Source organism: Vulpes vulpes, chromosome 15 (assembly GCF_048418805.1).
Source record: "Vulpes vulpes isolate BD-2025 chromosome 15, VulVul3, whole genome shotgun sequence".
Classification (NCBI taxonomy): Eukaryota; Metazoa; Chordata; class Mammalia; order Carnivora; family Canidae; genus Vulpes; species Vulpes vulpes.
In genome coordinates, this window is record NC_132794.1 from 87323692 (window position 1) to 87338254 (window position 14563).

At 35.5% G+C, this 14563-nt stretch overlaps 1 protein-coding gene across 2 annotated transcripts in view; it reads right to left on the bottom strand.

The window, feature by feature from the left end:
- Window positions 1–14563, bottom strand: part of TM9SF3 (transmembrane 9 superfamily member 3) — a 67734-nt gene that overhangs the window by 6618 nt on the left and 46553 nt on the right. For both annotated transcript variants that reach the window (XM_072739657.1, XM_072739658.1), the window contains 5 exons: window positions 10371–10510; window positions 7144–7212; window positions 4299–4445; window positions 3471–3554; window positions 3060–3136 (listed from right to left, as the gene is read on the bottom strand). In XM_072739657.1, coding sequence (XP_072595758.1) covers window positions 3060–3136; window positions 3471–3554; window positions 4299–4445; window positions 7144–7212; window positions 10371–10510 — 517 coding nt within the window. The remainder of the gene's footprint in view (window positions 1–3059; window positions 3137–3470; window positions 3555–4298; window positions 4446–7143; window positions 7213–10370; window positions 10511–14563) is intronic.

Sequence of the window (14563 nt, forward strand, 5' to 3'; positions counted from 1 at the left end):
TCTTGAGAATAATACAGATACACTTTCAAACTTAATTTCCTTACTACTAAAATGCTATGATCAGAATGTGAAAGCTATAACAATCTAATTATTTTCACCTTAACACACTTCTTTTTCCTACATTAAAAAAACAGTAATTTTTTCTTTCAATTGTGGACTTTAAAAAAGCATTTTAGCAATATAACCTGATTAGCATGTACAATTTTTGTATTATGATGACATTTTAATCAGTTCATCTGAACTGTTTCCTCTCCCTCAGCCCCGCCAAAATAGATTAGCTCCAAAGGCACATACACCCATTAAAGAATAAATGCTGGGACACTGCCAGAACAGCAGGGAACTGTAGATGTGCCAAGATTTTCAGGCAGCAAGATGAAATTTCAACAGGAAAAGCACTAAAAAAACTAGCTAAATTCATTCCATTTTCTTTGTAAATGTCAAGATATTATGTCTCTAGGTCTTCCTAAGATCACATATTGAGTCAAGAAAAAAAAATTTAACCCTCTGCATAATCCCATGATTCTACACATCGCTGAATGCTGGTGATAATCAAGAAAGACCTCAGATTAAATAAAGAGGAGTTCAAGGAGCAACATTCTGAAGGAAGGCAGGCTAATAATAATACTAAAGGAAACTTCTGATTGCCTAGAGATACACAAGGATGTTCCTGTGTAATACAAATCTAGTTTTAACCTGCAGATCCTAGTCCTCTTTTCCTCAAAGTTCGTTAACAAATTAAGTATTGCAGGGAAAGGCTATCACAGTAGCTATAAATAAAATATGCAGTCATAATACAGAGAACTGTCTCTCCTTATAGCTTGTGGAATTAATTTTATTACTTTACAGTCAATGTCATCTGTGTGTGTATGTGCACACATGATCATGTACACGGTATATATAAATGGAACAGATTTGAACTGACATAAAGCACTTACTTTATTTTAAGGTGTACAACATAATGATTTGATATGGGTACATATTGTGAAATGACCACCATAATAAATTTACTTAACATCCATCACTTTCATACAGTTATGGTTTTCTTTTCTTGTGATGAGAACTTTTCAGATCTAATCTCTTAGCAACTTTCAAATATACAATATTGTTAACTATAAAAAAAAAACCAATATTGTTAACTATAGTTACTGAGCATGCCTAGAACTTAAATCATCTGATAATTGGAAGTTTGTAACTTTTGACCACCTTCACTCATTTTGTCCACACTCCTAATCTCCCCTCCTCTGGTAACCATTAATCTATGGAACAGATATGCTCTTCTGATGGAGGGAAAAAGCAATTGTGGTACCTCAGAGGTCCACAAGTGCCATACCAGAACCTAGCTAAATTTTAACAAGATTATCATATCTTCCTTATTCTACTGCCTACCCTATAGCTAAAGATAGAATTACCAAAAAAACAAAAAGTCAATGGCAAATAACAGGAGAAGGGGCTGAATTATAAAGTATCTGGAAATGTTTCCATAGTATTAGTCCTTAAGCCTTGCATCATTCTTATAGGGTAACTAAAATTAGCCTCATTTATCAAGTGAAAACCATTCTGAACCCGAAGAAAAGTTAGTTACTGGTATGCATTTCCTTTAAGGTACCTCTGCTTAAACTCAGTGTCATGAGGTTGTTCTGAAGTGAAAACACAGGTAAAGAAACCTAAACAAATTACAGACACAGACACACAATCCCAGAACAGAAGGAAGCACCAGGACTGTTAGCCCTCACCAGTACAGAAACAGTAACAGCCATCTCATTGAGCATCCACATCTACCTGTTTACCCACATCCAATCACTGAATCCACAACACAACCCTGTGAGGTGGGTGTTACTTCTGTTTGGCAAATGTGAATGTTGAGGAAGAAAGGTTAAATAATTTGGCCAGAGTAACATGGCTATTAAGTAGAGGCACCAGAATTTGCACATAGGACTGACTGACCCCAAAAGCTTCAGCTCTTCCCATTCCCCACCATGTCTCCCACAAAACTGGGTCTCTCTTAACACTTGATAACATAGCTGCATTATACTTGTGCTATACATGCGATACTATGACAAATAACTACTCTGAAAGATATGCTCATTTTACAGATGAGAAAAACGAGATTTAGAGACTTCAATATGACTTCCCAGAGCCACAAAAAAGCAGCATAGAGATTTAACCTGGGTCTCTTAGGCTCTCAAGTCCATGCCCTTTCCCTTTATCAGGCTTATTTCCAAAAGTTCTTTATTTTCTAGGTATTTTACACATGCCAGAGACTCTATCGTATGGTAACTATTACTTCTTCTATTTAATGGAAGATTGTGATAGACCCAAAACACAGTGGTAGTATTATCCTCAATTTTTTTTTTTTTTGTACTTTTCCTCATTTTACACAGTTTGGAAAGCTTGGAAAACTGGATCAAGGTACAGAACATACATGTGGCATGGACAGAACTTAAACCCAGTCTGCAGACATCCAAGTGTGTACTTATAACCTGGACATTGCCTCTTGGACATGGCTATCTCTATGAATAGCCTTAGAAATCTCCAAAAAAGGAATCACTCAGCCAGTATCATAACCTGTTTACATCATTATCTTTCCCAAAGAAACTAAGCTTAAAAAAAAAAAAAAAAAAAAAAAAAGGAAAGAAAAGAAGGGCAGCCTGGGTGGCTCAGCGGTTTAGTGCCGCCTTCAACCCAGGGCATGATCCTGGAGTCCCGGGATCGAGTCCTGCGTTGGGCTCCCTGCATGGAGCCTGCTTCTCCCTCTGTCTCTCTTATGAATAAATAAATAGAATATTTTAAAAAATAAAAAGAACAAGAAAAAAGCCAAATTTCAACATGAAAAAGAAACTAATTGTGGTACAGAAAACAGGGCAATACAAAATTATTAGGAATGTTAAAAAAAGAACATGATGAATTTTTGAGGAATAGTCTAAAGAACTATAATCAGACTCGAGTTTATTTTGTTGTTCCTGATCAAGCCACAGAATGTAATTTCCAATTACTACATTTTTCGGATTCTACAAATCTCAAAGATGAACTCAAGATATTCCAAAAATTTCAGAACTTACCACACATTATCCCCAAGGCTGTGCTAAATACCGCCATATAACCAAAGTAAAATGATGTCTGAAATAAGCCATACATCCTGAAATAAGACAAAAAACATATATAGTATATCTATTTTTACTTTCAACATAGGGCCTTAAATTCTACTATTTATTTATTTTTTAATGGAAGTATAGTCAGTTGACACGTTACGTTAGTCACAGGTGTACACAAAGCAAGTGGACAAATCTGACCAGACAAATTTATACATTATGCTATGCTCACCACAAGTGTAGCTACCATCCATCACCATACAGTGCCATGACCATACCACCGACTATATTCCCTATGCTCTGCCTTTTATTCTTAAATTCTGTTATTTAAATGACAACTTTTGTTTCCTAAATACAAAATGAGAAAATGTCTCCACTTACTTTGTTTTGAAAAAATAGTAGTAAAAGGAATACATGTAAACATAGATCGCAGTTGATGCAGCAGAGAGAAAACTTGTCCATTGCCTGAAAAAAAAAAGTAACTTTTGAGTGAATGGCACTGAAACAGATTTTAAACCAAAGAACATTATAAAAACATTCTTGAAAATGGATGTAGGGGCACCTAGGTAGCTCAGATGGTTAAGCATCCAACTCTTGATTTTGGCTCAGGTCATGATCTCAGGGTCATCAGGCTCCATGGTGGGTGTGGAGCGTGCTTAAGATTCTCTCTCTCCCTCTTCCTTTGTCCCACCTCCCCATCCTCCACCGTGCTCTCTCTCGCTCTTTCTCGCTTTGTAAAATAAATCTTTTTTAAAAATCCACATAGATGGCATTTAAATATATCAACAAGGAGAAATCCTAAGAATTGGAAGGAGAGACCCTGAATTTTGTCAGATGCCCTATTATAAGTGGCAGACTATTTAAGTGACCTTAAGTAAACCACTTCATCAGAACCATCTCCTTTTGTTCAAAATGGAGCAATGCTTCCTCATAAAGTTCTTATCACATCAAGCACTTTGTAAAAATATATAACACAGTGACCATTGTAAGTACAAAAACTTTTTTGTAAAAACAAAAACAAAAACTTTTTTTATGGCTGATATTACTTTTCCTCTAAAATCTTCATCATTTTTATAACTAAAAAAAAGTTCCTATACTATCTTAAGGAGCAAAATTTCTAAACAGATCTTTTACTCTACTTGATACACTTCAAATGGCATCTTACTTGAAAATAGAGTTCCAAGGTTCCTCCCTGATATAAGTACTTACCACCTATAATCCTCTGCATTTAGTAGAAAGTATGTGCACACAATGGTCACACAGACGGTCACAATGCACAGGATGACCAGCACCAGCATCATGAAGCCATAGACATAGTAGATCTTATATGCCCAGAAAGATGTGAAGATGAAATACCTTAATAAAATGCAATAAAGACAGTTTCTAATCTTTATTCTTGAAGCTCACCCTTTTGCTAAATCTCGTATCTTCGTTCTCACTTTCATCATACTTAAATCTCAATTATTTTCTTTCAAGTAACTTCCAACAGTTTCTTTTACCCTTTTTTATCTATTAAGTCCTCCAAAAATCTCTCAAAAATATTTTCTTGGATAATCTTTCAAGAACAGATTTTTTAGTAGGGCATTCATCTCTAAGAGAACTGAATAAATTAGAAGCTTAAAGGAGTAAAATGTGGCAAAGAAAAATGAAAATAGCTAAAAATTCTTATCTGTAAAATAAAAGCAATTCCCTCATTCTTGCATTTTTTTCTAGATACAACACTATTCAGCAATGTATTTTATATTTTATAAAACACCTTAGTAAATTTTAAAAAGTATGTTTGATAGAGTAATAATGTATAAAACTTGGAAAATAAAAATAATTAGAAAAAAAAAAGCCTAAAGAAGCTTCCTGCTGTTTTTGGAAGATAGTAAGAGATAACAGTAACATTTTACACAAAGAACAAGACCCTCAAGGTAATTCCATTCCCCAAGTCATCATCAGAAAAGGATCTTTTTGTCTTTTTTTTTTTCTTATTCTGTTTAGCTCACTTACTTGTCACTGATTCTTTCAACAGATATTTAGAGGCCCTGCCACATGACAGAGAAGCAGTGAGAACAGAACTGTGAAGATGACAAAGTCTCTACTCCACTCTCAAGGACATGATGCTCTGTAATATGTGCTTTACCAATGCACCTAAGAGGGGCAACTTACCAGTTTGGTTAGGGGAGAAGTGGTAGTGAGAAGAATCAAATAAGGCATGTGGGGATAAGGGGAGCCAGAAGAATGGTCCACGAACAGCAAAGGCAAAACTTACAAATATGTGGAAAAAGTCAAAGTAACTGAGTATGGCTACAACTTCAAATGAAGGAGTGAGAGCTAAGAGATGTGGCTGGAGAAGCAAATGAGGCCAGATCCTATAGTATGAAAGTCCTTACTGACTATGTTATAGGGTTGGGACCTTACCTCAATGAAAATGAAGAAAAATCTTTAGCAAAGAAGTGACATGATCAGATAAATACCTTAAAAAGATCACTGTGGCTACCAAGAGGAGAATAGACTCAAGGGTGGTCAAAACAGAAGAGAATTTAAGGATATAGCAGAGACACTATTCAATGGAACAGAGTACCCGAGAAAGCAGGAAGAGATGTGATCCAGAAGGTACTGGGAAGAGGGGTAGGATAGAAAAATAGAGGTTAAGTCAGGGTGACGATACAAAGCAGTATATGAGCCTAGAAGTACCAAAGAGGTTCCTGAATTGGCTTTATTAAGCCACAAGCTAGCATGACATACACTCCAGTCCCTCTATGGTATTGACTAGTATCCATGGCACACTCACAGCTGGTAGGTGACCCAAATCTATGTCAATTGTGCTTGGTGGTGTAATTACATAATTTAATTGACTATTACACACACCAATAAACATGAGAACAAAAGGATGCCTGATATCTATGAACATTATACTGAGTGTTTTGGAGAAATGAAATAAGGTGAGTCACTTAAAAAACAACATAAAATTAGGTGTGGGTGAGAGAACTATGAAAGTCTTGGGGCAAGATGTATAAATCTAGAAGGATTCTGCACTTAGAATACTTGAGACAGGTCTTGATGTTCTCGTTCCACCTTAAAAATGCTGGAAATACAGAGGATACACTGTGAATGCCAAAGGGAAAATGACAGAAACATTGACAAGATATAAATCGAAGACTCTGGCTCTGTATTTAAAAAAAAAAAAAGTGAAAGATATGCTTTTAGTTGTTTTAAGTTAAAATACAATGTTATATATGAACTTTTTTTATAATTGAGCCAGCTTTTAATTAACCAATTACCAGATCTAATCATGTCTGTTAAGGAGGTGTCCACTGTAAGAAAGAATCAGCAGTGGGGCATCTGGAAATGTGTAAGGGAATTCTGAGTAGTCGCAATGACTGGCATTTCATGGGCAAGAACCAGAAGTATATGACTGTTCTTGAGAAAGTCCTATATAAAAAAATGTCTTGCCTAAAATGCCAGAGCATTCCCATCAAGGAACATTGGGATACAAACTGAGGAAAGAAAGACATATTTTGTAGCGGTGACTAAGGATGCCAAGTATCAAGCACAGCACTTGGGCACAAGGTGGCATACTTTCCACACCCCAAACTCCTACACATTTCTCAGCACTCCTGTAGACCTCAATGGAAGGAGACTAGAAATATATGTATCTGAAGACGCCAAGATCTAGATTGACTGGTTGGTAGGTAATGCTTTACCTAGTTCCCTGGACCTCAGAAATACTTTAAAAATATAATAAAAACCAGTCATTCCTTCTATCATGCATGTGATCAAAGACTGGTCTAGTACTCTCTAGCATGCATTCTTTGATTTGTAAGATTTCCTGTTAGGTGAGAAGAGTCTAGAACATAATACAAAACATCTAATTTCACCTGAATGTTTGAGACCAGAGTAGAAAACTGCTTTTAGGTAGATTATGTTAGATCACTTTCTGGGAGCGATGAAATAACAGACTAACTCTGCTAGGTGCCTTCCCTCTGATGGTTCAAAACCTACCATAACTCCTAAATTCTCATTACAATTACATCCCTCAAAACATAAATGCATTGCCACAACTTACATTTCAATAAAGATTGAGCCAAAAGGTAAAATTCCTCCCAGGCAGACAATAACTGCAGGCTCCATGAACCTGGAAAATATTAAAATCAGCAATAAACTTCTAGTATGATTTTCACATTACAATATATAAATCCAGATAACAGGAAGCAGATGCTGGGTACTTAAAAAATAATCTAAGGCACAGGAACAAGCCAGTAAAAAGAAAAACAAAAATTCAAAGAGGTACAGTATAGAGGTAGGACCTCAAATTAGCCATAGGTTATAGTAAAAATTCTGGCATAAAAGGCCGAGATAAGAATTTGGGGAATATAAATTCCTGCCACCGGGATCCCTGGGTGGCACAGCGGTTTGGCGCCTGCCTTTGGCCCGGAGTGTGATCCTGGAGACCCGGGATCGAGTCCCACGTCAGGCTCCCCATACATGCAGCCTGCTTCTCCCTCTGCCTGTCTCTGCCCCTCTCTCTCTCTCTGTGTTACTATCATAAAAAATTTAAAAAAAATAAAAATAAATAAAAAAAATAAAAAATAAAATAAATTCCTGCCACCAACAGAACTCATGAAAAATTCTAAGTATTTGCTTCTGTTCTACATCTCTCAATAACTTCTAAAAACTTTACAGGCATTTATTTATAGAAAGCCACAGGAAAAGAAAAGTCTTGAGAGCCCTAATTGTGGCCTTGCCATCATCTTTTCCTTGCCATCGCTTTCCTTGGTTCAGAAATTTGTTTTCCTATGAATTATACAATGAAGGTATTATGAGTTCTGACTTACAATGGAACCAGAGTGAATAAAAAATAAAATTCAAACTTCATTCACTCAACAGACATATACTGATGCAATTGGTAATTCTCCACCTGGAATGCCTTTTCTTGTCATTTTTCTCCTGTAAGCATGGGCTCAAGTGTTCTCCCCATGAAGTCCTTCCCAAGTTTCCCAGAAAAAGGTGGGCCCTTCCCCCATGCTTGCACTGCCTCCTGAACATAACTCTGTGGCAGCACTTACTACACTATCCTGAGCTGTCTAATTGCATACATATCATACCTCACTAGACTATAAACTCTGGCAGGCTGAAGCTCCTCATCCAGTTATTCCCAGTGCCCCGTGGCACATAAAAGATACTAACATACTATCTCTGGGATAAACAAATTAAAAAACCGAGAGGAGGGGCACACTTGGGTGGCTCAGCCAGTTAAGCATCTGACATGACTCTTGGTTTCAGTTCAGATCATGATTCAGGGTCGGGAGATTGAGTCCCAAGTCAGGCCCCACACTGGGCAGAGAGCCTACTTAAGATTCTCTTATCTCCCTCTCCCTCTGCCCATCCCCCCACCACATGTGGACATGCATACATACACTCTCTAAAAAAAAAAAAAGAGAGAGAGAAGAAATGAAAGTTTGGAAGCTGGGAAAATAAAACAAAACAAAACCTTAAAGGCCATTTAATCTAGTCTTATTTCCTTCTTTTATAGGAATCTAAGACCCACAGAGGTTAAAAATGATCTTCCCAAGATAACATAATCCATGAGAGCCAGATCTAGTATTCAGATTTTAGATCCCATGTAATTATATGATTATGGAAAATATACACATAAGCCTTCCTCCAACTAACTGTGACCCATGGTTTGCAAGGTCATATATCTAATCTTGATTTCAAAGAGAAAATGTACTTTTAAAAGGAACATGGACAATTCTAAAACTAGAACAGATCACCTTCCTTTAAACTAGAAGTGCTGTTTTTATTCAGCCTCCATTTCTATAAATGACCTCCGAGTCTACAAAAGACTATATATGTAAGTACCTAAATATAAATTATAGGGAAGCCCGGGTGGCTCAGCGGTTTAGCGCCACCTTCAGCCCAGGGAGTGATCCTGGAGACCCCATATCGAGTCCCACATCAGGCTCCCTGTATGGAACCTGCTGCTCCCTCTGCCTGTGTTTCTGCCTCTCTTTCTCTCGTGTGTCTCATGAAAAAATAAATAAAACCTTTTTTAAAAAATGAATATAAATTATGTCTATTAAGAAGGTAAAATATCTAGGAACAGAGGCTTTTGTGTGTGTGTGTGTGTGTGTGTGTGTATCCCTTTTTTTTTTTTTTTTTTGTGTGTGTGTGTATCCCTTATTATGAATATGTAGAGTCTAATGTGCAGTTATTCTTATGGATGGAGAATATAATAAATGTATATATTGTAGATTGTTCTATTTTTGTCCACTAGTAAGAATCAGGAAAATGAAGAATGCAGAATAGCATAAATCAGCACCAAAATATTTAATTTACTAATTTTAAAGGGCAATATATTTTGAGTTTAGTTTGTTCAAATTTGAATTACAAAGATTAGAAATATAACATTAATGACATCCCATTTTATGTCTGAATTTTAAAAAATACAAATTGTCCAGTTAAAAATCTACCAAGAATACTTTCAAAGTGGATTGATTAAAAAAAAATCCTGTAAACTATATGTATACTTGTGCCACTCAAGACTCTCTCTTCAGCTATTTAACAGAAATACTCATCATCCTTTGTCAGGATTCATCTTGAATTCCGGGAGGTCCTCAAGAACACATATTTGGATAAAATGTGACAGAATGTATTTGGGAGATTCTAGATTATCCCAAAAGACACAGGACATTAGGTCAGGAAATTGGAAATGATCTTAGTCCTAATTCATCTCTCAACCAGCACAACATATGTGGTTATAAATGTGTGTCAATATTATTAGAATAATAAAATATCTGGAAAGGAATTAATAAGCTAAGGGTTGGCAAACTTTCTCTGTAAGGTTCAGATAGTAAATATAGTAAATATTTTAGGTTTTGAAGGCAATATGGTCTCTGTCTCTGATGCCACAGTGTAAAAGTAGTCATAGATAATATGTGAATGAAAAGGCATAGATATGTTCCAAGAGAACTTCTTCAAAAACAGGCAGCAGGTCAATTTTGTCCTGTAATAAAACTAATACAACTGTTGCAGCTTTAGTTCGCACTCACCTCTATGCACTAATGTACTTATCAAAGTGTTTAATTTATCTGTAAATGGCACCAATATTCAGAAAGTGAAATAAGGATATAATTGATTACTACTACTAACAATATAGGTTGAAGGAAAAAGTAAAAAGATAAATTCTTAAGTTCAAACTTAAGACATTCTAATAAATACAGGCCAATTCTAAAATATATATATAGCATTAAGAGTTTTTCTATTATGACATAAATTTAGCATTCTCTTTACCATTTTTTCTCCGGTATGGGACGAGGCACAGCATTGACACGACACGGAAAGTTGGGCTGACCTGACAGATTTCGGCCAAGTATTGTACCAACAAGATTTAGAGGAAGAATAACAAAAAAACAGATGCAACAAACGGCCACCTGTAAATTAAATTAAGATGTTTATGATTACTCAGAATAACATTAATAAAAATAAAGAGGACACTTGAAATTTAAACACAATTTGATCACAAAATAAAATGTTTAAGTTCAATATAGGTTAAAATTGTGTAAGATATACACTAATGAAAAGAAGTAAACAATGTGCCTTAAAATATTGGAATTGAACTAAATACAAATAGAACTGCTCCCCACCCACTGCAGTTGCTCCCATTCTCTGTTCTCCTATACGCTCTCTGCTGTGGTCCTTTTTTCTCTCCTCATGTCACTTTTTAGTTGTCATGCTTCTAACATATCATTTATCTTTTCTCATGATAAACAACTTATTTACTTGGCTGCACTTTATTGAGCTCAGGGAGCTTTGCATGTTATTTCCCTATTTTATAGAGGAAGAAAATGAGACTTGGAGAGGCAAAGTAACCTCTCATGCCCACAACAGCTAAGAAGCGGCTAGACGAAAAACCTCAGTTCTGACCTCTCCCATCTCAGAGACTGTGCTAGTTTCTATTCCACACTGCCTTAGTATCTTAACATCACAGGCGTATCTCTATTTATGCAGAGATGGGCCATACTAAAATGGTAGGAGTATTTTTCTGCCCATCATCAGTTCAAAGTCTAACATTACAGGGAAGACCATATACAGTCTAGAACCAAAGCAGTCAGTTAGGAAAATAATTATTTCTGTGATTTTTGTCTTCATATAAATCTGGGTACTCAAGGATACAGAAGCTCTTTTCCAACTGGCATCTGGTTAAGACCACTTCACTTTCAACTCCTATAAAATGGGCAGACTGAATTGCTCCTATGATCACTTTCAGTTCTACATTTTAGGGCTCTAATAAAAAGCAAAAGTGAGACAAAGTTGAAAGAAAATTGTGAAGAAACTGAGAGAAATGAAGAGTTGTGGAGTAGAAAATCCACAGTTATTACATGAAGAGAATCTACTTTGAAGCAACATTAGTGGAAGTCACATCTTCATTATATCCTTTTGTGTGTGTTTTAAATAAGCCAGAGGGTATCATCATTCTTTTAGATAAAACTTGTATAAATATATGAGAGTTAAGAGAGTCCTGGAATTCCATTTTAAAGATCAGGCTTAGGAACTCAAATTATTGGTATCTCAGTTTAGACCTACTAAGTATTTATGCTCATAAAATAAGTGAAATATGAAAAATAAGCTGTTAAGATATATTAATCAACAGAAAATATTGCAAATTATACATTGTCTCATACACAACCAGGGGATGAATTCTGTCTTGATTTTTGCTGTTGACTGCTTTCTTAATTACTGAGATGTGCTTTCATTAAGTATACAAGACCCATAAATGTTAACACACTGTAATAAGCCTATGTATTTCCCTCTTAATTTACCAGAACTTTAATTTCAAATAAGAAATGAAGAGAAGCTGAAAAGAAAATTCCTATGAAGAATGACATGGTCCGGGAGAGTGGTTTTCAAATTGTTCCACAGAAGCCTCAGGTCCTGCTGAAAAGCTTCCAGAATTCCACAAGCATTTAATTTTAATATCCTTTGGAAAAGTGTTTTTAAAAAATATTTTGAAGTGTGATTTAAAAAAATATAGATTCAAAGGAGTTCTGTACTGAATAATAATACACTGAAGCTACCATAACGAGGTTAACTCATTTTCATACAGATCTGAGAAGAGTTTCTCCTGCTAACTCTGTGTATCTATTTGGACTTCTCATAAATGTATCATTGATTAGGAAGGTCTGTAATGCTACCCGTTGTCTTTTGTTCTCTCTCCTCTCCCACCAATCCAATTCAGCCTGCACACATTTGTTCACCAAAAGTTGTACAAGCAAATGCACTCTAGCACATGTGTGTGACAGGGAAGTGATATGAAGGCATATATTGCTGGTGTGCTCATTCAAAGGCTAACAATAATTGATAAAGAAAAGTATAACAGTCTCATCAAGACATTGTCAACTGTACTTGTCTTATTTTTCCCCTTTTCTTGTCTGTTTTTTTAATACATGATAAAGAATGTGAGCAGTTTGTTAGAAACTGTTAGTGACTCAACTGTGAAACCAATTTTCTATACCTTTATGTTCAAGTTCTGGATGAGTTTACTTGAAGAATTACTCTGAGATTTTAAGGCAAGCTGTTAAAAAACAAGTCACATGAACTAAAAATCATCCGTGATGTTGGGATTTTTCTCAATACCGATATTTGACCAAATAAATTGGTTACTGAAGAAGATATGACTGAGCTCTTATTCATACCCCTGTATATTAGATCTGTATTCATCACAACTACATTGCTTCACATTAAATTGAGAATGTTAAATTATTGAATTTGCAAAATTTATTTATACTAAAAGATTCATGCTTCTATCCATTTTCCATATTGGACTTCCACAAGTTCATTTTAAAATGAAATCTAAATAAATAAATAAATAAATGAATAAATAAATAAATAAATAAATAAATCTAGCCACTGAGAGTTCAAAACAACAACAACAACAACCACCTAAGTCTATTACACTGTGAAAACTCTGGAACTCAAACCAATATAAGGCCCTCCCCAGCCTCTGAGCCACTGTTCACAGACTAACAGCAAACAGGGGCAGTAGGGGGAGGACAGACTTACTCCGGGTTAAGGCCTCCTCTATCTACAATAAAAGCAAGTCAGAAACAAGGACTGCCTCTCAGCACTTAATACCCCAAAATACGAAATGCTAAACTCTTCTCAGTCTCAGTCACAAACCAAGAACTCGGCGAATACTTATTCTAGCTCTGCTTCCAGACCGGCCTTCTATGAAATCCATGATGTGAATGGAATAGAAAGGGAAAGTGCATCCCAAGATAGGCTCTTTTGAAATGCTAAGGAATATAAATTTTACTTATGGTGACAGACAGTAATCGCTTTTAGGTAAGGTGATTCTCAGGAAATATACTGTCTTATCAAGTCATTATGTTTATGCATTTCTTCAACACCTGCTCAGACTAGACCATTTTTATCACTCCTTTTCTACCTCATACATTTTATGCCTTTAGGTCTACATAAACATTATTGAGCTTCAGTTTAAGCATTTTGACAATAGGACCTAGTAATCAGGGCACTGCCAACTCAAACAAATGCCTGTAGGATATCTAGCTATTTTACGAGATTATTCTCAATATGCTAATAAGTAACTTCCCATTCTGCTTTTTGGACTTCATTACCCCAACAGAAACGCTGAATGTGAAGTTAAAAACATATCTGATGAATCTAGCATCATCTTGATATCAAAACCAGAAAAAAATAAAATTACAGACCAGTATCTTTCATAATACAGACGCAAAAGCTAACAAATCTTAGCAAATGGAATCCAGCGACATATAAAATAAATACATCATAACAAATTGAGATTTATCAAAGAAATGAAAATTGGTTTAAGATTCAAAAATCAATCAATACAATTGATCAGACTAAAAGATGAAAATCATGGAATATCTCAAGAGAGACAGAAAAGGCCACTGCAAAATCCAATCTCCATTCAAAAAACAGAACAAAAAACTGTCAGCAAACTAGGAGCAGAAGGGCTTCACCAACTTGATGGAGGGCATCTACAAAAAAAATGCAGGTAACACTTTACTTGATGGCACACGACTGGATTATTTTCCTCTAAGAAGGGGAACAAGGCAAGAAAGTCTGCTCCCATTGCTTCTGTTCAACACTGCACTGGAGGTTCTAGCCAGTGCAATGTGGCAAGAAAAAAAAAAAGGTATACAGATTAAAAAGGTAGAAATGCAAGTGTCTTTACTCATAGATAACATGATAATCTATATAAAAAAACCCTGTAAGACTGTACAAAAAAAAAGAAAATAGAACTAATAAAGTTGCAGGATGCAAAGCCAATATACAAAAATCAATTAACTGTTTTATAATATACTCTCAACAAACCATCCAAATTTGAAATTTTAAAATATACCACTTACAAATAGCATGAAAAACAGAATATACTTAGGGTTAAATTCAATAAAAGGTGTACAAAATTTAAACACTAAAATCTACAAAACACTGCAGAGAAA